We start from the raw sequence: 25,100 nt of genomic DNA on the forward strand, positions 1-25,100 counted from the left end.
GAGAAGGTGTCGCTCCCAAGCTGCTGGGTCCGCTGCGTGGGTTTGAATACACCCACCCGCCTGGCGGACAAAGAAGCTGTGCGAGAACCCTGCCGCTTTGGTTTTTGTCTCGAGTTTCGGTTGCAGTCTCTCTCTCTTTCTGGGATGCTGGTCTTGAGGAAAAGGGGACGGTAAGTGAAGGGTGGGCGATGGATGTGGGGAGGCTAGGAGAGAGAGCATTACAGAAAAGAACCAACCCCCTTTCCCCTCCCTACCAAACTAATTTCCTTGATTTTCCTTGAAAAGGGTCACATCGCTCAGCAACGATATGTCATGCATGTGTATAGTTTCAGCTCTATGATAACAGTAGTAGCAATGCTAGAATTTGAGTAGGGTTTTATATAACATCTTGCTTAACGACCACTTCACCGTCTCCTTTCCTCCGTTTTTTATATCCACACCATAATTGCCCTCACTCCTAGAAATATAAGACAGGGAGAGAGTAGAGACGTAGATGTACACTGTAACCCATATCCTCTTTGTCCCCTAACTACCCATACCATTCCATTCCATGTGCCGCCTAACTGAAAGTAAGGGCTTGGAAGAGGAAAAGAAAACCTCCCACCCTAATATTAGCCCCCATTCCAACTCAACCCGGAGACGAGAAAATGCCTCAACAGCGAGAGACAAAGCGCCCAAGAGAAAAGCAGCGAAGAAAAGTAGACATTATAGAGAATACCTACCAGACTACACCCAAGATAAACACCCCTATTGTTTTCCCGAAATATCGCCCCAGTGTCGTAAAAATCGACGACGACAAAGATCTTTCGAGACAGAAATAAAGCAAATGTTTAAAACCGGAAACCTAAAATATAGAGTACCGTGATTCCTCGGCAGAAAAAAAAAGCGCTTTCCCCCCGGTAACTCCAAAGAAAAGATCAAACCCTAGAGAAGGTATAATGTCCAAAATTAGATCCCCAACAACAAGCAGCGCTAATTCCCCATCGCATTTTTTGGACAATCATCGCACATAATCCTCTTCAAAAGTCAAACCCGCTAGCAATCACGTTCCCGACCGAGCCATTCACGCCAGTCCCAGCAGCAGCGCTGCTGGCGGCAGCCGGCGGCATGAACCACGGCGGCTCCTGCATGACGTAGAGGACGCTCTCCTCCATAGCACTGCTGCCGTCGCCAAAGCCGCCGAGGGTGAGGTCCATGGCGTGGGCGAAGCCGTCGCCGAGCATCGAGTAGTCAAAATCTGCCGAGAAGGCGTTGTTTAGCCACGGCGCCGGGAACTGGCCGTTGAACACGTTTGTGCCCGAGTTACCGCCGGCGCCTCCACCACCACCTGACGTATCTCCCGCAGTGCTGTCCGAGGCTGGCGTGGAGCCGTATGGCATGTATGGCGGCGGCCGGGCGTTGCCGTACCACGAAGCCGACGAGTTACCGCTGGTGCCACCGGCACCAGTTGTGTTGGGTACCGAAGAGAGCATATCCAAGACGTTGGTGCCATTGGGCCGCAGCATCGAGTTGGCAGCAGCAGCAGCATTAACGTTAGCTGAGTTCTGGCCGGTCGCGACCTCGGACAGCAGCTGCAGCGGCGTGTTGGCCGTCGTCGAGTAGTCAGGTTGCTGGGGTCCCTCCCTATCTGTGCTGCTTCTGCGTGAAGTGTACGATGCCGAGACAGCAGAGTCGGCGTACCGCTGTCCCGTCTCTTTCAAACAGGGTGGAGGCCCAGTCAGCGGCGCGCCCGGATTCTGGTTCTGGCTTTGCTTCTGCGATTGGAACCAGGAACGGAGCATGACGAGGACAATGAGAAACTTGGAAGCAGGGCGGCTCTTCTCGTCGGTTGCCGCCGCACGGAACTTCTCGCGCAAGTTGTCAAGATGCTGCTCCACCTTCATGTTGTCCTTGTCAATAACCTTTCCGAGCTCGCTCTTGGGGGACGAAGCGGCAAAGTATATCTTGATCAGGACTACTGTGGCATACGCGACGCGCACAAGGTAGAAGATGGGCAAACAGCGTATGGCTTCGACCTCGAGCGACAAAAATATCTCGAAGATGCCGTCAATGGCGGTGAGACACGCCGAGAGGGCGCTGATGTGGGCGGGCGTCAGAGGGATGTCGAGGGCATCTTGGTTTTCGTTGGTTGGAATCATTTTGCCTTCATCGCCAAATTCATTCTGAGTGGCCAGCTCATGCATATACAGGCTCACCACATGGAACGAAAGTTTGAGCGAAGCTGTTGACGGTTAGTCAAATCTACACTGCGCCGAGCATCATATCACGGGAATCTCTCCACTTACGTTGTCGTAGCTCCTGGGGTGTCGAGGTGCGGAACTTATCCAGCTCACGTTCGAAGCCCCTCAGTGCGTACTGCGTCCTCGAGTCGGCAATATTGGGCGTTGTCATGGGATCGTCCATGGAAAAGTGTATCCCGACCTCCTCGGCAAGCCTGTGGGTCCACACCAACTGGCACAGGTATTTGTCTGTTGGCGCCGCTAAAGGGGAGGACTCGAGGACATCCACACACTCGGTCATGAAAGGAGACCAGCGGATGAGATTTGGACGGTGCAGTGCCATGGACGTGCTCGCGGACAAGAAGAAGCAAGTCAGCCAGGCCCGCCTCGCCTCGATGGTGGTGGGATCGGGAGGGGTTAGTTTGCGGAACGGATGATCTCGCCAGCTCTGAAGAATGTGCTTGCGAAACCCGGCCTTGGCCTGCTTCTTCCGGCCGAGACCAATGTCCATGGCCATGACGGCAGCCATGTGTACGAGCTGGTAGAACTTGAGCTCCTCGAATCGTTCTGGCGGCCAGTACCATATCACCGACACTTGAAGCGCCTGGACAAGCTCGAGTCTCTTCTCCCCTACAACGACTATCTTGTCGGCGAGCACTTGCATAAGCTGCTTGGTGAGAACTCGCTGCAGGTTTGGCCTCTCGTTGGAGGCGGCCGTCATGATGGCAAGAAACAGGACCGGCCGCGCTGCCCTTAGATCGTCGACAGTTGTGCCTGCCGGGAAGACAATCCCTGGCATGTGTGGAGACATGCGATCGGTATACCGCTCCAAAAACTCACCCGCCTCTGCCAGAGTGATGATGCCCTGGTCGATAATGTCTGGGACCTCCTCAGGGCGTGGCTGTGGCGTAGCTGGCGGGGCTTCCCGCGCACTCTCGGCGGCCGCCACATCCCTGGTGTCGGCCAGCTTCCTCTTCTGACCTGCCACGGCCGGCGGAGCAGCAGTAGCTGGCGGCCGCGAGGGCGCCGACAACTGGTGCGAAGACGAGGACTGCTCCCGGGGTTGAGACGGCCATTCTCTTACCGTTACAGTTGACGGGGAATGAAACCCAGTGCCGCGGGACGCGCCGGAAGCGGGAACGCTCTCGTCCCTGCCTAGCAATGTAGCGCCTACTCTAGAGCCGGTACGCGATACGCTCCCGCTGGCCGGCACAACACTTCCCGAACCGGCGGGAGTAGGCTGGGGGGGTGTTGCCTGAATGCTGTTGGCGGTGCCGCCTCTTGTGGCCTGCAAGCTGGCCGTAAGGGCATCGATCTTCTTCTCCAGCTCGGCAACACGGCTATCCGTCTTCTTCTGTCGCTTGCGTGTGGGCTGGGTGACGACACAGGCGCGGTTGGCTTTGGCGCAGCGTTTGCAGGGCCCGTCGAGGTTGGCGGGGTCTGGCTCGCAGCGCACCTTCAGACCGCGGCAGCTCTCGCAGGAGCGTGGTTTCTTGGCATCGCCCTTCGGGTCTCCGGGCGTGCCATCGGCGCCGGGCGAGGGAGAGTGGTAATCATCGGCGGTCGGCGGCGTTGACGTCGAGGCGTTGGGGGTCTGGGGGAAGAGGGACGACGACGCTGATCCAGGACCTTGTCCGTCGGCGTGCCCGAGTGTGTGCGCATGCGGGTGTGCGTGTGCGTGTGAGTGCGAGTGCGAGTGCGTGCGTGCATGTATCTGGGCTTGTGCCTGGCCTTGGCTCTGTGCTTGTACCTGTGCTTGTGCGTCTATTGTTTGCGATGCTCGATGTCCTCCTCGTGCTGCTCCTCCTCCTCCTCCCGACCCAGTTCCGGGTCCAGCTCCGGGTCTAGCTCCAGGGGCTGACGCTGTCACGATCGTCGTCGGGGTTCCTCTCGATTTTGTGACTGCAGCTTCTCCAGTGAGTGGGCCGTCGCGGAGTCGTGGATCTAGCGACGCCGAGTCCATAGCAGCGGCCATTTTTCTGACGACGGACGCCGTCTGTTGATAACGGGCTTGGTACACCCGACTCGCCGATAAACTTCCTTAGGCCAGAGCACGCAAAACGAAGTCGGGGTTACGCACCCGAGACTTCCGAGCGCCGTGAAGACGTGATGGGGTGATTGCTACAGAATAATCAAACCAGCCCACCTGTCCTTCAATTGCCGCCATCTCATATTCTGTGTGCCTGTCGTCCCTTGGCCCTGCGGTCTGATAAGCAGCCACGAACAAAGGCTCGCCAAGAGACGGAGTGCAACCTCCGACATGGCCTGTGCACATCTACTAGGCCCACCTTTATACACGCTTGGTACGCACACATACGGGATTACAGATACGCAGTTCGCAGTGGCCCACCATCTCGATACGGAAGTTTATCGAGGTGAGGACGAAAGGCATGTACCCCAACTCAAATTCAATAAAAGTATTTATTTTTATGATAAAAGATTCACATGCCAAAATCGGCTTGTACGGGAAATAGGCATATGGGTGAAGTTCTGTCGAGGTCCTTGAATAGAACAAAACGCCATGCCACACTCCTAATTTTACAGATTATACCACAGGAGCCCCCTATCCAACCTTGGTATCTCCTTCGCAGCGCTAAATCCCAAGCCAATCATCATTACAAGCACACCCGAGTCCCATGATGTGACGCCGAGATTCGACGCCAGACGTCAGTCGCAGAGCGTCTTCATGTTACCGTGGGCCCCTGGTAAATAGCCGTGATTATATCAGAGCGTGGCCCCATCTTCCCCACCCTCGGTCAAGTCAAGTCGTGTACGGATCATGGAGCTATGAGAGAGATAGACTAAGAAAATATGGGCCGCACACCAAACCAAAGGAATACAAAAAGAGAAAGAACAAAAAAATATGGAAAAGATTTCAAGGATGAAATGGTATCTTTTGCAGAAAGGAACAGATTGAAACGAGCAAGCCTTGGGCCAAACTCCAAGAAGGCAAAAACTCCGACCAATTTCGGACCCCCATCCACCTCTGATGAAGCAGAAACGCAAAACGAATTAGAATTGGCTCTCCTCTCTCAGGCGGCTTTTGGAACCTTGGTGTGAGAGGTTGCCCATAAACATGGAGCTTTCACGGCGGCTCTTGTATGGCTGGTCATAGGGAGCGGGCGAAAGCCCAGTGCTGTTGGCCCCTGTGGGGGCCTGAAGGTGCGAGCTATCATGGCTCGGTTGCACAAAGCTCGTCTCATATGCCGGTCTCTGCTGGCCGGCATATTGCGGTTCGTAGGTGGGACGTTGTGGTGGAGGAGTCGGCGAGCTCCTCGACTGCAATGTTGCTGCGTTCATTTGCGCAACCTGTTGCATGCTCAATATCGGCGGTGGGGTTGGCGTGTTTCGGTTCGAATGTCCCTCAAGGACCGCCTCCATCATACGCTGTCTGTGAGGCGAATCGCTGTGCGAGGTGGACGGACGCCCGTCGGAGGGGCGCCTTTCTTGCTGAAACGATGGTCGATCTGTTGACATCGACGACCGTTCGTTTCCATCCGCATCCAAGATTGGCGGCTCGTACTCGGCTGGATCAACGTTCCAGACAGCTTGGAAATTCTGGAGGAACAAAGCAAAGACGGGGGCGGGGATATTAAGAGTCGGCGAGAAAACAATGCCAACGTTGCGCACCGTCATCTTGTTCACATCCGAGTGGCTGATTATCTTGATCAAAAACGCAATCAGATACTTCAAGATGGTGGCGTTGGCTTGCGGAAGCCGCTGCACGAGTTGGGAAAGCGCTGCGAGTTTCTCCTTTTGGTTTGACATCTCCGTGACCGCGATAAACTCCATACGCAGATCGCTAGTCAGAATAGTCGTGGGCAGCTCCCGGAAGTAGGCTTTGAGCAGGGAAGCGACAGCGTGAATATCGTGGTACTGCTCATCTGTAAGCAGGTTGATATCGCCCTCGACGTTAAAGCGCTCCTTAAGCTGCTTGATGACCAAGTTTGATCCGCTCAGACGAAAAATGCCTTCCTCGTAAAAGGCGTTCTTGGCGTCCAGGAACTGAATGCACCGGTAGACCACGGCAGGCAGTGGCACCCTCACGTCTACCGGAGAGTTGTATCGAACCGCCTCAGCGAGAGTTGCTCCGAATACCTGCCGAACAGGACCGCCATACATGCTAGTTTGCCCATTCATACTAGAGTTATTATCCCCGTAAAGCGAGTCCTGGCCGTCGCTCGGCGATCTCGTCTTGGGGCCAAAACCGAAGAAGCTGCGTTTTCTCGCCTTCTTCTCTTCCTGGTTCGGCGGCGAAAGAGCCATTCCCAGTTTACTTCCAGCGGGTTCCGAGTTGGTAATGACCTGGGGGTCGCGAGGAGCCGAGATAGTATATATCGGCTGAGACGACATCGTGTGCCCCTGGAGTGTGTCGTGATTCTGCTGCCTCCCCTTTGGCGGCGCGCCCTGAGGAATGTCGCCCTGCCTCGTGGCTTCGTAGTTGACACTAATCAGGTTTTCTTCGCCGCCAACTGGCTGCTGCTTGCCCTGGCCCGGTTGTTTCTTCAAATTTGCGCCGTTAACTCTCTCGGACGCAGCGGACCCATTGCGATCATGCGTCTGCTCCTTCCTGTAGCGCTCCTCTTCTTCCGGGTCCCTATAGTCAATCCAGCGCAGCAGAGTGTCAACCCATTGGTCGCGCTCCCTATCGCTTTCGGCGCATAAGACATGCTTGGTCAGACTGTTCGGGTCTTTTTTCTTCGGCTCCAGAATCAAAAAGGCGTGGCGATACTGGTTATCAGTTTCGTCCGGCCCAGAGCCACGTGCTGGGGAGCCATCGTTGTTGTGCTGAGACTGCTTGCCAATCTGTGCTTTTGGCAACTTTATAGTTCCCAAATGAGCGCCACCAGGAGTCTCGTAGTACTTCAGCTGGGGGCCGTCAAGGACAAAAAACCTTGCTTTCCAACCCCCAAAATTCTTTCCACGCTTCGTTAGGTAGCCGGTACGGAAGGGTCGCCCACCCGGTCCAGTTTTTTGAGCCGATTCTTCTGGGATATCAGCAGTGGAACCCCCAGTTTCGTCAGCATTGGGTGGCAGCGTATTCGTGGACAAATATCTGCAGAGGTCGAGAGCTGTTGCAGTATCCAACGGCGTGTTGAGCAGCTCATCCAGATAATAGTTGAGCGCGACGCGGCGAGCATCGAGTTTTGCGGGTGCGTGTCCGCTGAAAAGGGATCGGTCCGGAGTTTTCGCGGTGAAAGCCGGGCACTGCTTCAGCCTTTGGTCGAGTTTAGCCAACGACGGCGAATCTTTCTCGACACGCCACAACTCTCCGCCGTCGGCTCTTGAGAAGATAGCCAGGGTGAATACGGGATCCTCTTCCAGCTGCGTTAAGGATATTAAACTGGCTCGCGACGGTTTCATACGAGACGATGCAACCTTGATGTCAATGGACGGGAGAGCATTCGGAGGAAGCAAGAGATCCGGATATTCCTCCGTCACAAGACCCTTGTATATCCTCCTCCTGTCTGCCCGAAGGTCGGGAGAGCTCTTTACCGGGCTCGACGGGCTAGCACTCTCCTGTCCCTTCTTGACAATATTCAGAGGCTTAGGGGACTTCAATGACAAGGGAGCAGCATCCGGCGCTAGATAAGGTGTTTGAAGAGGAGTGTTAGGAGGAAGGGGAATAGGACCCCGTGGCGGTCTTGGAGACAGGGGTGCGCCCGGAAAATTTGCCATGCCGAGAGGCGAGAGAGGCGGAGAGGACACAGGCGACTTCAGGTTCATCGGCCTCGGGCTGGATGGGAGGCCTGGACTCAGCAATCCCATGCCGATGGATCGATCTTGTGGAGCGCCGCTCAAGACTCCCGCGAGCGACGAAACGTGTTCTCGGTGCGGGAGGGACATTGTTGTCTTAACCAGCCGAGGGCTGGCTGGTATCGGATCATTAATCGTTGGCTGCACATCCTCCTTCGGTATGCCCTTCCGACTACTGCTCTTGCTCTTTTTCGATAGGCTGCGTATTTCTGCCTCTTTTTGAACCACAATTTCGCGCTCTCGCTCGTCCTCCTCTCTTGTTCTCCTGCGACCCCTTCTATCGTCGCGACCAATCTCATCAACTTCGAGAATATCGTCGTAGTCGGTGTCAGAATCCAGGTCTTCGTCAAGCGGTATGGTGGGACTCTGTTGAACATTTTTCAGGTGCAAAGGTGCCGGAGGCGGCTTTCGCGGTGGCGGCGCTGGAGGTGGAGGGAAATGGGCGATTCCCTCATCGAGCTTGGGCGATCGCTCTAGGGGGGCTGCAGGCAGTCGTGGGGGAGGCATCTTTGGCGGCTCGCGAGGTGCGGCGCGAGAGGGCGGGAGGGCAACATTGACATGGTGGAGGTCTTTGGCCTCGTCATCCCTCTTCTGGACGGCCTCAGCCTCCCGTTCTTGCTGATCTGGGTCGAATTGATCGAAAGCGTGCTCGCTCGCCTTTGGCATCGAGTGAGAAGGATCCAGGAGCTCCCCAACGGCAGCAAACGAGTCGCTATTGTTGCTATTGGAGGTCGGTTGGTCTGCTGGAGGCGTTATTGGATATGGGGCCATTTCCACGTCGACTGGCGACTGTTTCTGGCTGTCCAGGTCCAGCCCTGGCGACGCTGGAACTTCCACAACTTGTTCCTTTGGTAGTGAACTAGCCGCGCCAGGGCCATTATTGATTGCTCCGTTTGCTCTTGGTACTGGCACTGGCGGGACGGGTGGCACCTCAACGTCGCTCATCACCTCCTTCAGTTTCTTCCTGTATTTCTCCTTGTCCTTCAAGGCCCTTTCGAGGTCCTTATTGAGGCCCAAAATCATGGCCCTCTGCTTGTCGACCAACCGCCATAGCTGTGCGTTTTGCTGCGACTGCGACTGCTTCTCCTTTAGCAAATATTGGATGACCGCCTCGGCGCTGCCGGCTGTCTTTATTAGATGTGCAATGTCCGTCGTGCCCGGGCCGTTCTCTTGGGATGCCTTGTTAGGATTCGACCTTGAGGATATGGCTGATATGGCCGAGTCCATGGACGAATTCCTCGGTGCACCCTTGCCGAGATCTGCTCGAACGCTTGACGGGCCAGCCATGATCGAGGACTGGCCTACCGAGAACCCTCCTAGAGACCTTGGAGCTACCACTGAGTCGGAGACGCTGCGAGCCTCATTCGGGAACCTCTGAGAGAGGGGAGACGGAACCGGTCTGGCACGAAGATGGTCAGCACGGTGTTCAACACCTGTCTGCGGCAACAACCCCCGCCGCCGTGGGGGTAGGGCAGGGCGAAGGGCTTCCATCACGGCAACGCACCCAGGGCTTCTTTGCTCAGGTGTAGCGGCACCCGAGGAGTCACTGTTGTAGTAGGTCTTCCCAGATGGTTGCGAAGGATGCTCCTCGGAGGCCGAAGTAGTGACTATTCGAGGAACGGCAGCAGCGGTTGTGCGAGAGTCTTGCGGGGGAGAGGGGAAGACGGATCGCGTTGTGCCGGGACTCGTCGGAGGTGAGGCGGTGCTGTCACTTGTATATGACGAGCTCGGCGCGGGATTCCGCATGGACCTGTGACAGGCGAAGGGATTAGATCAGTATTTGTAGACACTGCAGCGAGGTGCCTGGCACAAGTCGCACAGCAGAGTCGAATAACCAAGCAGGCGCTGGCGACAAGCCGATTTGCAGTGCTTATTCTAGCGCGGGCAGCGCAGGGCAGCGCGAGAGTCTTGGTTCCCAACGTAGAGTCTGTCCAAGCCTATGGATGGCCAAGACGCAGCGTGCCTGACGCAGCAGACAGAACTCGATCGAAAGAGGCAAGAAACAGCGTATCCCAACGACGCCCAAGCCGAGCCCCAGGAGTTAGGCGAGAGAGAGGCAGAAGAGACAGGGCAAGTCACGGTCAAGAACAAAGAAAGTGGGGACCAAGCGGGCAATGACGGACGAGGGGACGGGGGGACGGGGGGGCAGACGGAGCAGTCGTACCTGGAGCTTCCCGTGGATGAAGAGGCTGTTGGCAACGAGCTATTGGTTGTGTAGCCTTGGGGGCGGCTTAGGGAGAGAACCTGCGTCCTCCCGATAGTAGGACTGTCCTGGTATGAGTCCATAGCAGTCGGACTTGAGTGCGCAAGACGCTGCCCGTGGTGAAGTTGGGTCAGCAGGCCTTGGTCGCTCTGGAGCGCAAGCTGCGACATGGTCCACTATGCGGCAGGCTGGGTCCTGGGCCTGGGCCAATTGGTGTGCGAGAGTCTGGGGGGGTCAGAGCTTAACGCAGGACAGCTCGCCGAGGTTTCGAGCTGCCTGGGTGACCCTGATTGACGTCGCATATATTATTAACTCGGGCTTGTCAGTCAGTCTCTTTCGCCCGCTCTTTCTCTCTCTCTCGTCTCTCTCTCGTCTCTCTGTCTGTCTGCCTCTGCCAGAGCGGCCTAACGTTACCCAGCAGGGCAACCTACTAGGTAGGTAGGACTGCAGAAAGCGTGTTGTGCGCAGGGTGACACAGTCGCAGTAAGTCGGGGTAGAGGTAGCTAGAGACAGGACGGGAGCTACATCTGTTATCAAACGTTCGTCTATTGCTGCTCTCCTCGTCGCGATGTCGGTGCCGCAGGGTTCCCGCCGAGATCCCGCCTGGGCGGGTGTGGATGCGCAGACTGGGCAAAGGCACAGGCAGTGGGCAGTGGGCCGCCTGTAACTGCGGCTGTGGATTGCCCTGCTGTCTCTGAGACCGGCAAACCCACCGGCTCTGTCTCCAGCTGCAGCGAGTCGTGATGTGACCCAGCTTTCCCGTCCGTCACCGTACGCGAGATCTGAAAACCGAGACGGGCCGAGATTGCCAACCGTCCAGACGCCCTAAGCCGGCGCTAATGAAGAGGCACAAGGACGTGCAAAATGGATGTTCAATTTTGGAAACTGTTGTCGAACGGGAATTAGAATATAAAAAAGAAAATAGGGCAGCTGCAGCTCATGGCTCTGCCTCTCATCCACATGGATAGCGCCTTCCAAATACCGCCGTGCCTTCGGGTGTGCTTCAAGCCACTTCCCCTCTCCCTAGCGTAAAGCCCCGATCCAGAGTGAGTTAGGTCGTTGCATACCTTTCCCTTAGCGCTTCTATTATTTACTGTTTGTCCATTGCCCTAGGCTGTTTGATAAGATCACGGCCAGACATTTTTAATCTCCGGCAAACCACCGGGCTATCTCTTTGACCTCTGTATATAGCTGTGCAGAAAGATGGCTACCTGCTTTTTCTAGACATGAATTATAGAGCACCATAACAATTTTGAGTATCTTGTAGCGCACAGTAAATTATCTCGTCTCCATCTGTGGAGGAGCATGCATGCATCCGCATCTGGGGTACCGCCAGGGGGCCAGGGCTCGGTTCGTCAAAGCAAGAAAACGGAGGGAGCTAGGCTGCACTGGCGTCCCTTATCTCTTTCGCGCGGGAACGCTTTTTTCTTGTCTTCTGCTCTTTCGACTCTGGCCTTTCTGCGCCTTTGAAATAAATCGAATTTACAGGGAGGCGGCAATTTTGGGGATCCCTCACTAACTACGCCCATCACTTTCCACCCGAGATAAAACGTCGAGACTCTGAAACACTGCCCTCGCGGGTTCCTTTGCTCGCACACTTAGCCGGGCCGCGACTTTTGCCCTTCGATACTCGAAACCGGGCCAACGACGAGTGACGCCAGGCCGAACGGCTTGTGTTGGGTCATCTTTGGGCTTTCAAAAAACAAAGACCAAGTTTAGGTTCTTAGGCGTTGGTGTTGGTGGGGCCTTGCGATGCCTTTGCCTTGATAACGTGTCTCTTTTTTCTCTTTGATGAATTCGCAGATCGTTGGTAAAGGGGTCAGCGTCCAGCATGTACACCATCACCACCATCCCGTCCATCAGTGGGCCCGCTCGCTGGCTGTTGGTGACAGCTCCGACATGCGGGACGGGCTCAGCGTAAATGAATGATGAGCAGAATTCCCGGTCCATCCGGCCCCTTGCTCACTTTCCCGAGCGGGACTCGATATGGCTACCCAAGTCGGTCGTTTCCTTCTGACTCTCTGGGTCGTCATTGTGGTCGTTTGCCCGTGTTCATTCTTGTCGGCTTAGTTCCTTGAATGTCCCAGATGCTGGCAGTTAGCGCGGAACAACCTCACGGTCGACTCCTGGGCAGGCCCATGCCCCCTTGTCCTGTCTTGTGCCCCAACGTGTGATAATTCAGGGACCAGGGTTGCAGTTCTGGCCGGCGCCACATGTGCCTGCCGTCAGGTCAGTGCCCCATCAGTGGGCCTTGTAGTTCGCCATCTCATGTTTGACGATCTCTTTCATGTTGGTCAACCAACTGTTTTATTGATAATTAACGGACGGCGTTTCTAACGGGTATTGCTTATGTCTCTCCTTCTCTTCCAAATCAACGACCTGGCTCTTATCTGTCTACAGGACTACCGCCTCGATCGAGCAGTCAAAGAACAGCTCGGGGTTCGGATGCCCATGCCTCTTTTTTATCTTTGCCCCTCAAGCGCGCGCCGCTAGCCCCCCACAACGGCACTACCTCTAGCGGTGATGTATCATGCAGGAGGTTTTTGACTTCTGCAAGGAACATACAGGAACCGGGGATTATCGACCAGATAGGTAAGAGGCAAAGTGACCTTATTGCCGTTTACAGTGGGCTGAACGGAGGAGGTCGGCAACGTGCCAAAGTCCAACATTAATCCGTTCTCCGTAATATCAGCATCTGAAGTCTGTAATGATCCTGTTGTCTGCAAGACTCCTTATTACTCGAATACTCAATGCATGGCAGGAAAGGCCTCGTGCTTGCAGGCGGACACAAGCAGACGCATGCAGACTGATCTGGAAGGACCCAATGCAGCTCGCGCCCCTTGAATGCTCTGTGGCGCCCTAGAGAGCCAAAGTTTGCATCTCTCGGGTCAGACAAAAATAAGCCACAATCTGGGGGGTCCTGTGCCCGTGCAAGCCAGAGGCAGGGGGTGTATGGGGGGCAGGCAAGCCACGGCGGCTGGGAAGTTCTGAGTGGTTCAGTTCCTGTCGACTCGGCAAGTAAATGTGGCTTCTTCTAAGCTGTCTTTCCGCACAACAACTCGCTCGGGCTCGATTGTGTTGTTTCTTGGGTATGTTGAACCAGCTCGGGCTGTCTGCTGACATTAAAGGGCCCCTCTCTGCCGCCACGCGCTTACGAGAAACTGTCCAGTGGTCAAAGACACATTTCGGACATGCCCTGGCGGCGCTTTGCCTCTGAGTAACAGACTTCTTGAGTCGCAAATTTCGTGATACGCTGGCTGATGTAACTGCCTTGTTTCGTAAGCTCCTGTCTCACACCCTTACAAGCCTTATTTTCAACTACAAAAGCGGTTGCCAGGTACTGTTAGTGTCAGAGTTTGTCTTGAAGCACACCGTCAGCCAGAATGACAGCAAGCAATACGAGAATGCGAGCGTGCTGGGCCACAGATTATAAAATGACGGCCACAACGAAAGGGGTAAAGGGGAATCAAGTCAGACCAGCAAGACGCTCCAACCACCTATTTCTTTTCTGCCCTTTGACTCGGGAAGGCTTGATGTGTTGTTATCCCTTCAGGCCCTTCATTCACATTTCATCAACCCACGGCTGGCCCTTCTTGAGCCTCCGTGCACAGCCGGCCAATCAGAGAAGCTATGGACAACCACCTGCTCGGGCTTTGGGACAAGCTAATAACAGGGCAGCAGGCCTAACTTTTGATGGTACGGTATGTATGTATGTACGTACTGAATGTACCGTAGTAATACAGTAAATGGGCGGTGTGATGGGTTTGGCAGGCTCACCTTGGTTTGACCTCGGCATTCCCATCCTATCCCCTCGCAGATTGTGCCCCCCTTTGAATGAGACCACCAGCCAGCAGGCCGAGACGAAAGATTCAAGATGCTCGTTTCCTCGTCGGGGATTGGCTTGGGACAAGCAGCGCCCAACGTGGGAGGAACAGAAGGATGGGGTTACGTCGGGCTTCGCTTCGTGATGTGGCAGAGTCGAATTGGCTACGTAAGATATCTCCAAAGTAGGTCCCAAGCCAGATGAGTGGGCAGGCACGCTCCCGTTCACGAGTCGACAGTTGTATGCAAGTCATTGAGATGGAATGCTCCACTTTTTCCTTGAGATGTGAAAAGTGTGTCCAATGTGATTGATGGTTTGATGGTTTGATGGTTTGATGGTGGCCCATGTGCCGCTTCTTGGTCGGTTTCCTGAATTTCCTCGCGTGGGGTTGGACGATGGAAGGGTCTTGGAAGCCGCCCATTGGTGTTCTGGTCGCTATTAGCTCGCCCCTGACTTGAAAATTAGTGCAAGAAACATTCCGCCGCCGCGGGCCGTCCTCTGGGTCAACAGCGGGCTTGGTCCCATCCAGCCATCCAGCCATCCAGCCATCCAGCGTTCAGGACTCCCGTCAGGTTGGCGAGGCCCTTCTCTGGGCTGCCCGTCTTCCATGTTCGTGGAAGGCTGTGACTGGCTACCTCGCTGAGAAGCAATCACGATCGGATATTCAACTGCGCTGACAGGTGTGGTGCATCTCGATAGCAGTACGCACGCCCCGTTCTTGTCTAGAGAGACGCCCTCGGTTACATCATCCGAAACATTGCTTATGTTAGGTTGTTAGGTGAGTTGAGACTTTTTAGGTTGTTGGCGAGAACGTGGGGCCTTGAGACCCTGAAAACAATTGAAGCACGCCACTTGGTAGGAACCAGGGCCCGTGCGTTTGCCGGCAGGCCCAAGCCTAATGGAAGCGAGGAAGGAGGCTCCTCTACTCATTCGCTCCAGGCGGCCAACCTTCAATTGACCGAACTTGAATACATTCTTCCGTCTAGAAACGGATTCCCAATGACATGACAAAGCGACGGGAAAGAGGCAGGTGCAAGAAACGAAGCTCGCTTCCTCGGGCCAAAACCCTGGAGACAGAGGGCGTCGTGATTTTCAGGATACGAAATGTCATCATGTTTCAAGGCCACGGCTGGTGTTGCTGGTGTTGCTGATGTTGCTTTTTACAAGTATTCTCACCCTCGGCCGAGTCTTCTGGAACGCCACGCCCATGAATTTCTTCCCAGGTTGGCTGACTGTCGCCCATACGGGGTGCTGGAGAGTGCTGAAGATCAGGCCCACGGGTGTGTTCCAGCCTCTTGACCCGCTCTGATCAGCGGTTTGTTCTAAATTGGTTGCACGGCCATTTCAGCCCCGCCGTCGTCTAAACTTTTCTCAACCTCCGCTAGGGACGGGAGGTTGGAACGAGGTAGGTAATTCCTCGGGAAACACACAAGTTAATGAAAGGAGTGCCTTTTTCGGTACATACCTACCTGCCCGTTTTGACACACGAACACGGACAGCATGTCTATGATCGGCTTGCGCTCGGGGACAAGGGTCCCAGAATCTCTGGACAGTCGCATCTCAACACCACACCCGTCCATGCTACACCGGGGCGTAAGCAACCGCTTCGCCTCCGAAGACGCCTGGGCCCTTCCCTTCCTACCTCTCCCGATATGAGTTGATCGCGAAAGCAGTGGCAAGGCACGGACGGATAGCTGCAATGCCACCATGGAGTATTCGGGTATAACGGAGTATGCACGGAGAATTGCTACTCCCTTTCTCGTCTCTCTCGGCAACAAAGGTACGGTACCTGAAACAACTGTCCTTTGTCGGTTGTTGTCAAGACTCGAAATCCAGGGACACCAAGTAACCAAAGCTGGACGAGCAGAAGGCAAGCTGGGGACAAGAAACCAGCCAACGCAGCGCCCTGCATTCAAAGTGTTCCTAGTCGGCGGCCCGGACTTGCCCGTTCAGCATATTCGAGAGTCTCGCTCCCGACCTGTCACTATCTTAGGCATGAGTTGGCGCTCTTGACACATGAGGCAAGGAACGGGGGCTGTCCGGGCGGCGATCCTTTCTGCAGAGTCCCTTGGCTTGCCAATGCTGGCAAGAAGTGTGTTCCCCGCAATCGATCTGACAGAATGAGATCTGTTGCCCCTAGCCTTGGTTATCACAGCCCTCGCCGTGCATGCCGTCATGTTTGCCATGCGATGCTTGCGAGGCACAGCGATAACTCCCGCCCCAAGGACTCATGCTTTCTCGGGCAAAACGTAGCAGAGTCCGATTCTAGACGTCACTATTCTTCTTTGGCTGTCATCTGTCACATTCAGGCCTCGCTTTCCTGGTCAGGGAGTCGATTCCTTTCAGGCTTATTCACCCAACACGACCCTGGCCTTAAACCTTCTCAAACAGGCTTGACTGCTTCATATCCTGGTGAGAATGCGAGATTTCTCCTGCAGATGGGACGGATGACCTGATTCTTCGTTGAGCAGAGAGTTCTAGACTCTGTTACCCCAGACTTTGTCATGAACCAACCCCGCACCCCTCCCCCAAACAACAACAACAACAACATGGGACACATGCAATGCACGTCTCAATCAACAGCAAGTGCAGACCGAGAATTTGCAATTCCTCCCCATCCAGCAATGACTTCGTTTCTATCACCGTGTTCGGAGTCTACCCCCCGTGGGTTGGGAGGCCTGAAACACTGGCCGATGGTGGCGACCAATGCCAAGTCTCAGGCCGGGTTTCAGGATCCCGGGGCCTAGACCATCCCATGGCCGGTGCGACGACGGTCCTTTTGGTGATCAACAACTCTTGTTCAGTTTGTTCCCTTCCTCTTGGCTATGTATTGTGCAATACATCACGTGGATTCGTGATGACCAAGTGTTCCGTTTCGTTCCTTTGCCGCCTAGATCGCAGTGCCCCTTTTTTTCTGCGCGAGCACAGCTGTCACGGTTGTTTACAAAATTCCCGGGGAGACTGATTATTACAGGAAAATAAATAGTTTGACGTAGAAGGGGTGAATTAGTCGACCAGTCTGTAGGAGACGTATTATAGGTATCACATCGTTGTCGAGATTGTCGAGGTCGCTCGGGTGCCAACATGCGGGCCCGCGCAAGTCCGTCCCGCGGCCTGACCTTCGCCATTATAGATCTGGTGGGGCCGGCCCCGAGACCGACGCTGGCAGAAGCGTGGCCAGCGCAATGATAGGATCACGAGTTATAGATGGGCCATAACGAAGTTTTTTTCTAAAAAAATTTGAAAATAGCACGCGTTTTATTCAGCATCGTGCACTTGATTGTAGCTGTGTTTCCAGGAAGGAGACTCTTAGAAGACCAAAAACCACGAGTATGGAGTCCTTCTTTGTCCCCCTGAATGGAGTCCGTCGTCTTCTCTCTCATTCTGTATGGTGAAAGGGGTCCGGGGGGAATGTACTGGATAATATTGACTGTCTTCGTACAGTGAATGTTTTTAGGTTGCCTGCTACACACTACTAAAACTGCCTGCCGCTTGCTAACCTGACTCGTGTTTTTGCAAAGAACCTTGAATTCAAACATGAGGTGTCGCTGGATCCAATACATACCTGGGCAGAGATAGAGTCGGCAGCTTAAGCAACAACTATATATTGCCCAAAAGTAGAGTGTTGGTATTCCTAGTCAAAATGTCCTTCCCAGAAGGCTTCGAGACTCTCACAGAACTTGTCAAGTTCTTTGATGGCGATGTTTAAAACTGTGAAGAGACCTAGCAAACACATCATGCAGGTGACATTGCTTTTAAACATATGTTACCGAACAGACCAGCAGCTACCATATCATGACCAACTGGAAATACACATTTAGTCATGGGCTTGCAACTCCCTTGCCTCTCGTTTTCTTTTGGGGAAAGGTGGGAGGGGCTTTGGCATAAACAGAGCCAGTTGCTTTTTAAAATCCGCACAAGTCGTTTGTTGGTGAATACGAGGCAGAGGCCGCTATCGCTGTCTGATACTAGAAATCTAGAGCTGGAAGGCATTCGTGAGCCTGAGCTTTGTTGCCCACACCCGGCCGTCACACCAACCCAGAATATATCTTGCTATATCGACAACCAGTTTACCTACGGACATCCTCCCAAAATAGCAAAGTGAAAATGAAAACTAGAGAAGTGCCGTCGTGCGATATTCTTTTTCGCGAGTGTCTCCGAGGTGAATTTATTTAATCCCAAGATTTCAAGTCCAGGGGTCCTTCATGGTAGACTAAACAGAGGATAGGACATTCTCCGGATGGCCACTATAATCCCGCGATCAAGGGTGAGGCAAATGAAGCAACTGAACCGGACACTGCTCGAGATCAGCATTGAGATACTTTCTTGGCATCCTCTCTAGATACTCCGAGCCATCCCCTACTCGTGAAGCTACCTGACAGGCCCACAGTAACTGAAATCCGCTCGTCACTATGGATCACGCAATGGAAAAGCGAATTAGCAGTGGCCCCGCATCTTTAATGGAGTTCTATTGTTGACAAGTCGCCAACCTAATTATGATAACCGTGAACTAACACAGACACGAATCTGGTATGGTTCTCGGGTTGAGGCAGTATTTCTCCTTCTCTCCGTCTGTGAAATACCGGCAGGTGGACAGGACCGTGTACCTACATATGAGAACCGCCATCGTCTCGCAAGCAGGTGATATTGTAGACCTCAACCCGCGCTCACTGAAAACCAAAGGCCAGGTACACGGGGAGACGACGACAGATAGTGAAGTCTGGATTTTAGACTGTCTAGATCCCTACGCGCAATTCCGAAAGTGAGTATGATGGCCGATGTACGGGAACGTTGTTTTGTCCACCATATCCCATTTCAAGCATAGAATTGCCAGTATCTGAAGTGGTGGAGAGAGCCGGCCATCCATATGCTAGTTTTGAAGTCGACATGATTTCGTCATGATCCACAGCAAATATTGAACTGACACTTTTAACCATTGTGAATTCACATAACCAGGGGGCCTCCTGACCAAGCAGACATCTAAAGTCCCAGCTGATGCTGTACAGAACCGGTTGCTGAGAGAACGTTGATCATGTATTAAGTAAATTGCTGTAAATAGTTACTCAGCATGACATAAAACTAAAAGACAATAGATAAACAAACAAGCATACGCTGGTCTGATCCTCGCATTGCCTTCCTAAACACCTACACCCTGCAGATTTCTAAAGTCCGATATATAGCCTGATAACTAAAATTTCATAATATACCTAACTGAACACAAAAGAAAAAGAAAAAAGAAGGATTAAACATAAGCCACCTATCAAATCATAACTCCCAGGTGAATACCCCTGAACGAGTCGACGTGGTACTGCATTACACATGACTCATCTCCGGTAATAGTCGTACTCCCTGTCGCAATGGCGGTCCTCGATGGTGATGTTGATTCTCTCGCGATCGACGCTGCTCGGGCGGCGGCGCAGCGGCGGCGAGGGGCTGCGCCTGCGGGGCGGGCTCGGGCTCGGGCTCGGGCTCCTCCAGCGCCTTGGCTGGGGGCGGGGGCCTTCGACGTAGCGGTAGGTCTCGAGCTCCTGACGGACAGGGACGGGGACGGGCACGCGCACGGGCATAGGTACAAGCACTTCGCGCTCGATGATGACGTCGCGGCTGTAGCGGCTGTGGCTGTGGCTGCGGCTCCGGTGCTTCTTCTTTTTCTTCTTCTTCTCCGAGGGGTCTATGTCGACGGCGATCACGTCGATAAAGTCGGGTTCCTCGACGGGCTTGGGCGGCGGTGGCGGCGGCAGGACTACCACGGGTGGGGGCGGTGGGGGCTCCGGCTTCTCGATCACGACGGGTGGAGGCGGGGGCGGGGCTGGGACAATGGTGGTGATTCTCGTCCGAACTTCAGAAATCCCGTGCGCCGGAGGTTCGAGGTAGAGCCTCTTCTTATGGTTCCGGTACGTGTCTTGGTGGTACACTGCGCGGGTGTGAGTATTTGATCGGCAAGGAGTGCGACCGCGAAGCTAGTAGCTAAGCGTAGATGGGCACTTACTGGTAGGGTAGGCAATATATCAGACGAATGTGTGCTGCTGTTATTGCTGAGGTTGTGGGTAATGTGTCGGGTAACAATAGCGACTCGACAGCGCCAAGGTTCCTTGTTGTCAACACTAGAAGAGGGAAGAGGGACGTTGAATGAAGATCTTGTCTTCCTTGCGATTCTGGTCAACAGGAATAGGGAGGGGTCTGGGTATTATCTACCCAGGTAGTAAGTAGGACTGTATAAAAAAACCGGAGCCTGACTCGAGTTCAGCCTGCTGCCAACTTTGTCAAACCCGTAGGCTGTCTCGACGGTGCATCCTGGGAGTCGGGAGAGTAGCGCAGCAGCGGGGATGTCGACTCCCGATGACGTATGGGGAAAGTGGATATTGAGTTGGAAGCCAAGCATTAACCCATGGTCCGTGCCATAATTTCTCCACCCTGCAACCGTACCGTACCATCGGGAAAGAAGGACCTGGACCCTTCCCCCACCCCCTTGGCCCAAGATCAATCCCCTATTGGCAAATCTTGTTTAACGGATCGGTAGTAGCACACTTTAATGTCGTTTGTGGACTTACCGTGCACTACAAACAGCTATTTTGGTCTGTCTTAATTTACGGCAATCCCAAGTTCACGTGTAACGTGTTCCTGGGTCAGCTCATTTGTTTATCGGTGAATGCGAGAACGTTAGGCGCTATCGCCTTAAGCCTGGTACATACATATGAGCTTTGTCCGCTGTATCCCAGCTTCGTCTGCCAGACGCTACCTAGGTCACCTTACCCAAAGCTGCTGGAGTGCTCTAGGGCTCAGAGTTTATCGATAAGCCTAAGCCGGCAGCGCCCGTGTAACAGTCTGTGGGGCAATGAAATACCACTGGCTCGACATTGACATTGACAAGAACTGACTGAGTTGACAACCTCGGAGTCATCAGGCTGTCAGTCAATCCCGTATTTCTGGACATGAGAGTACCGACCAAGCCCTGGATTCATTTGACATACTCGCTCCTTATTCTGTCAGCTGAGCCGACTCAGGAAAGAAGTCTTGCTCCGCCGGCCTCTCCCTTCAATTCCTGTTTGTCCCAAATGGGTCTGATGCTTTCTTCTTACGTTCTTTCCGGTTCCAGGCAATAAAATGCGCTGCCCAGTTGGATTGATTCATTCCACGACCATACAGCCTATGCAATTCCCCATCTGCTACATGCACTGCGGCCTATAATACCTATCTATACCTTGCCTCCTTCTGAAACATTCCCTGTTCCCTTCCCAGCTGCCCTGTGCCCAAGGTACATTGAATTATCATCTCACAGATCCGTTCGCCGGCATGTTGCTGATATTTCATCAGGGCTCTGATGTTGGACAGTTCCAGACCAGGTCCCCGACCTGACCCTGACTCCCTTCCGACAATCACAACCGACTCTGATGAGCGGGCACTGGGCACCTTGCAGCATGACCACGCCAGGCCCAGTCTTGCCAGGCTGCCCTTTGAGATTCAATCAATGATCTTCGAGGTCGCTTCTGGTCATCAGGTCTTCTTCGTCGAGGCCGATGATGACGGCCTGATTTTCATGGACCCGAACCAGAAGGTCCTCGCCCATGTCTGCAGACTCTCCCGCGAGATATACACGAAAGGTAAATCCATGTGCTTCGACACGGCTAGAATCCCCTTCTGGGTCAACCCTAGAGAAGACATCTTCTATCTCCACGTCGATCGCACCCCGCCAACCCCGCAACAACAACACTTCCCGTACATTACTCGGCGCAGAGATGCGCAGATGGGCTTGCAACAGCTATCCTTGTCACGGGACAAACGATCAATGATTCAGAATGTCGCCGTGGACTTGCAGTATATGGGCGAATACCCAAGACGAAATGCCGCAATTCGCCTCTGGAGTCTCTTCCCGTCCATCAAAATGCTTCACCTCTTCGTTCCCCGAGGTCCGATCCAAAGTCCGGCGCCAGTTTGGACGGCAGATAACCTTGTCCTTCAACCAATCTCGTCTTCGCAAATCGTTGCCCCACCCGGCCAACAGAGGGAGATGTTTTATACGGTTATGTACCATATCAAGAAAACCTTCTCTCTGATTATGTTAGCTGACAACGGAGCGAACGGCCTGACGACAGCACCCCAGGTTTGTGGCCACGTCGCCTACATACGTGAACCATAGCACGGCAAAGGATTGTGGTTGAAACGCCGAGTTTGGGGCCTCGCGAAGAAGTGGGGGGTCTTCTCCATGTTGACCCTGACCAAGGAGTTGCATATCCCGTGACGCCTGTCAAGATGGATTGTTTCTAAGCAAATAATCTCGGCTCATTAACATTGAGAACCACGAGGTGTCGACATCAGCGGAGGTGAGACCAAATCTGTTATCCCGGGGGGGTTTTGCGTCACGCTGTCAGGATATCACGCTCACCGCTTATATTCCAATAAAAAGTACGGTATAGTTTTGTATTGAGTATTGGGAATGGTCATTAGCGGCCGGCGCAACTGTATTTATGCGGCATTTTCAGGAATCTGCTTGTTTGGTGGGAAGGATGCCACAACGGTTACAGGAAAATAGCGTATTGTTTCTGGAAATAGTACTACCAACTGTCAAGATGGTATTCAAAGCCTACAAAGATACATGTTGCCCTCTAACGGCCGCGGTGGGCAGCAAGCAACTTTAGTCTATAATGGAGTAGCTGTAACAGGATAATAAACACACAGGACATCTGCGGGCAAGCGAAATGATAGGAGCTGCTGTGTCCCCTAGTGCTTAACTTCCTCCGGGAACACGTCTGCTTGGACAGTCCTAGGCAACCTAGAAACTATTCGACGCTAATGGAGAGGGTGGTTCGTTTGGCGATAGAGGCCCCTTCCGAGTTTCCAGAATTTCCGAGTCGGTAAAATGTTGCGCAGTTCGGCAAAGCCAGTCAGACTTGAAGGACCAGGGCAACTCGTCAACTAGGCAACTCTAGAGAGTGGCTGGTAATGCTAAAACAACCATCTCTCATGGAAATAGTGTCACTGGATGCGGAATTGGCCTCTATAAGATGTGCTTGCTTCTTTATCTTAGGATGTAGCTCATGGAATCTCGCGTGTGCAGACCTGGGCCGAGGAAGGAAGACACTGAGCCTAAGTAGAGTCAAGCCCAAATCTTCCACAATTGAACAGCAAGATAGAGTCATACCGGCCGACGTACGAGTCTTTACTACCACCGTATGAGATCAAAATTTTGGCGCAGGGCATATAAAGCGCATCAAATGTCTGGCCGCACGGAATTCGCTTATGACCACTCTCCAAACAACTGCCGTCCCCCTCTTCCATAACATACATATTTCGAGATAGCCTAGGCCACGGCTCCCGTGGGTAGACCAAAAACGGTAAACAAAAGGTAAGGTACCTATGGGTTAGAGTTCTAAGGGGAAGGTAAGATACCTAACCCTGGGGTTTCCAAGACGCTAAAGTTCTTTCAGTCCGAATTCCTGAAATGGCAAGGACCCACGCTAGGTGGCCGCTACAAGGGTTAGGGTTGGGGTGCGTTGAGGCTCGCCCAGCGCGACGCTTTAAGCCTGTTGTCATCGCGGTGCGTGCCTAGGCTCTTTCTCGTTCACCTATTTGGAACCACCACCACAGACTCGACCCACCCGGACCCGTCACGATGTCGAAAACAGTCCATATATCGTCACCTGCCCAGTTCAGTGAGCTCCTGCAGTCTTCCAAGATTGTAGTGGCAGACTGTAAGTGCTTCTGCGCGCCCCCCAAAGGTTCTCCGTCGCTGTCATTACCCCACCATGATGCAAGAAGTTGCGGTCGGTCTCCTAGCACAGGGAGCACCGGCCGCTTGTCCTAGGTTTCTTTTACGCCTGCTCACGCCGGCCACCGTCTATGCCGGGCGAGGCCTTGGCTGCTTCATTCTCAGCCCGTGCCGCCGTTGCTGCCGTTTGCCGATGACCTCTTGCGTTCCGTGTGTCTTTGTGGTGCTTACTAATTTTCCTTCACCAACGTAGTCTACGCCGACTGGTGCGGGCCTTGCCACCAGGTCGCTCCCATTTACGAACAACTCTCGGCCGCCCTCTCGCGCCCGGACCTTGTGACGTTTGTCAAGGTCGACACGGAGGCACAGAAGGAAGTTGCCCAAGCTTATGCCATCACAAGTCTCCCGACCTTCATCGTCTTCCGCAATGGCAAGACGGTTGACAAGGTCCAGGGGGCGAACCCCCTCAATCTCCAGGCCATCGTCAAGAAGCTGAGCGATGAGATTGAAAACATGGGCACCGACGCCGAGGCGAGCGGCAGCGGCAGCGGCAGCGGCGTTGACGGCGGTGGTAAATGGCGAGGCGCAGACCTTCCCCGCGGCTACGGCGACATCACGGACCAGATCGAGCTACAGAGATGCGAGCTCCTCAACGTGGACACAACGACGGGCGGCGTGCGGGTGCTGTTCGACGGCACAAAGCCCAGCGCGCTTATCGGCGGCAAGGGCACGTCCAAGGATTGGGTTGAAAGCGACACGGACGAGCAGTTGATGCTCTTTCTGCCGTTCCAGTCCATGGTGAAGCTACACACTCTCCAGGTACGGGTCTCATATCATCTATAATGGAGAGAGCATCTCGAATACAGTATACGCCCCCTAACACATGGTGTCTAGATCACATCTATACCGCCCAGCGACAACGACGATGAAGATGCGCCCACTAGGCCGCGAACAATCAAGCTATTCAGCAACAAGCCCCACAATCTCGGGTTTGATGAGGCCGAAGACATGTCCGCTACCCAGGTTATTGAGCTATCGGAGAAGGACTGGAACGCCGAAGGCACTGCAAACGTTGGCCTGCGATACGTCAAGTTCCAGAACATCACCAGCTTGGTGCTGTTTGTGGTGGATGCTGAAAATGGCAGTGAAAAGGTGAGGCTGGACCGGGTTCGACTAATCGGAGAGGCTGGCGAGAAGCGAGAAATGGGTAAATTGGAGAAGATTGGGGATGAGCCTGGTGAGTAGGGAGCTACCAAGTTACCTACGCCTCTGCGACAGGGCTCATGATAGGAGGCGAGGGCGGCGAACACTGTGGTCATCTAGCAAGCATTGAGGGATAGATGAAACGGGTTATTAGGGTCCTAGACGGGCGTGGGCGAGGCTGGAAGGACG

The 25,100-nt window shown here is 53.9% G+C and overlaps 6 protein-coding genes across 6 annotated transcripts; 4 read left to right on the forward strand and 2 right to left on the reverse strand.

Annotated features, from left to right (window-relative positions):
- Nucleotides 1–1,019: 1,019 nt before the first annotated feature.
- B0T26DRAFT_736788 (uncharacterized protein) lies at nt 1,020–9,722 on the reverse strand (the record flags this gene model as incomplete). Its single annotated transcript, XM_060443368.1, has 12 exons — nt 1,020–1,632; nt 1,681–2,190; nt 2,282–3,270; nt 3,304–3,848; nt 5,309–5,661; nt 5,695–5,874; nt 5,908–6,224; nt 6,261–7,030; nt 7,067–7,275; nt 7,309–8,771; nt 8,808–9,375; nt 9,481–9,722. 12 exons carry the CDS (start codon nt 9,720–9,722, stop codon nt 1,020–1,022), a joined length of 6,759 nt encoding a protein of 2,252 aa, XP_060302857.1.
- A 598-nt stretch (nt 9,723–10,320) lies between these two features.
- Nucleotides 10,321–11,104, forward strand: B0T26DRAFT_686643 (uncharacterized protein). Its single transcript, XM_060440910.1, has one exon. The coding sequence runs from the start codon at nt 10,358–10,360 to the stop codon at nt 10,619–10,621; it is 264 nt and encodes an 87-aa protein (XP_060302858.1). The 5' UTR covers nt 10,321–10,357; the 3' UTR covers nt 10,622–11,104.
- A 4,914-nt stretch (nt 11,105–16,018) lies between these two features.
- Nucleotides 16,019–17,288, forward strand: B0T26DRAFT_46891 (uncharacterized protein). The gene is made up of 2 exons (XM_060435199.1): nt 16,019–16,414; nt 16,474–17,288. The coding sequence occupies exons 1-2, from the start codon at nt 16,123–16,125 to the stop codon at nt 16,965–16,967; spliced, it is 786 nt and encodes a 261-aa protein (XP_060302859.1). The 5' UTR covers nt 16,019–16,122; the 3' UTR covers nt 16,968–17,288.
- A 1,699-nt stretch (nt 17,289–18,987) lies between these two features.
- B0T26DRAFT_46917 (uncharacterized protein) lies at nt 18,988–20,225 on the reverse strand. Its single transcript, XM_060435200.1, has 2 exons — nt 19,992–20,225; nt 18,988–19,916 (listed from the first exon to the last, which is right to left on the reverse strand). Coding segments are annotated over exons 1-2 (591 nt in total). The 5' UTR covers nt 19,993–20,225; the 3' UTR covers nt 18,988–19,326.
- A 741-nt stretch (nt 20,226–20,966) lies between these two features.
- On the forward strand, nt 20,967–22,303 carry B0T26DRAFT_46941 (uncharacterized protein). The gene is made up of 2 exons (XM_060435201.1): nt 20,967–21,061; nt 21,317–22,303. Exon 2 carries the CDS (start codon nt 21,324–21,326, stop codon nt 22,137–22,139), a length of 816 nt encoding a protein of 271 aa, XP_060302861.1. The 5' UTR covers nt 20,967–21,061; nt 21,317–21,323; the 3' UTR covers nt 22,140–22,303.
- A 1,309-nt stretch (nt 22,304–23,612) lies between these two features.
- B0T26DRAFT_632754 (PITH domain-containing protein) lies at nt 23,613–24,953 on the forward strand (the record flags this gene model as incomplete). Its single annotated transcript, XM_060436474.1, has 3 exons — nt 23,613–23,691; nt 23,962–24,527; nt 24,603–24,953. 3 exons carry the CDS (start codon nt 23,613–23,615, stop codon nt 24,951–24,953), a joined length of 996 nt encoding a protein of 331 aa, XP_060302862.1.
- Nucleotides 24,954–25,100: the final 147 nt, after the last annotated feature.

The sequence above is a fragment of the Lasiosphaeria miniovina genome (assembly GCF_030549165.1).
Source record: "Lasiosphaeria miniovina strain SMH2392-1A chromosome Unknown B0T26scaffold_1, whole genome shotgun sequence".
Lineage (NCBI taxonomy): Eukaryota > Fungi > Ascomycota > Sordariomycetes > Sordariales > Lasiosphaeriaceae > Lasiosphaeria > Lasiosphaeria miniovina.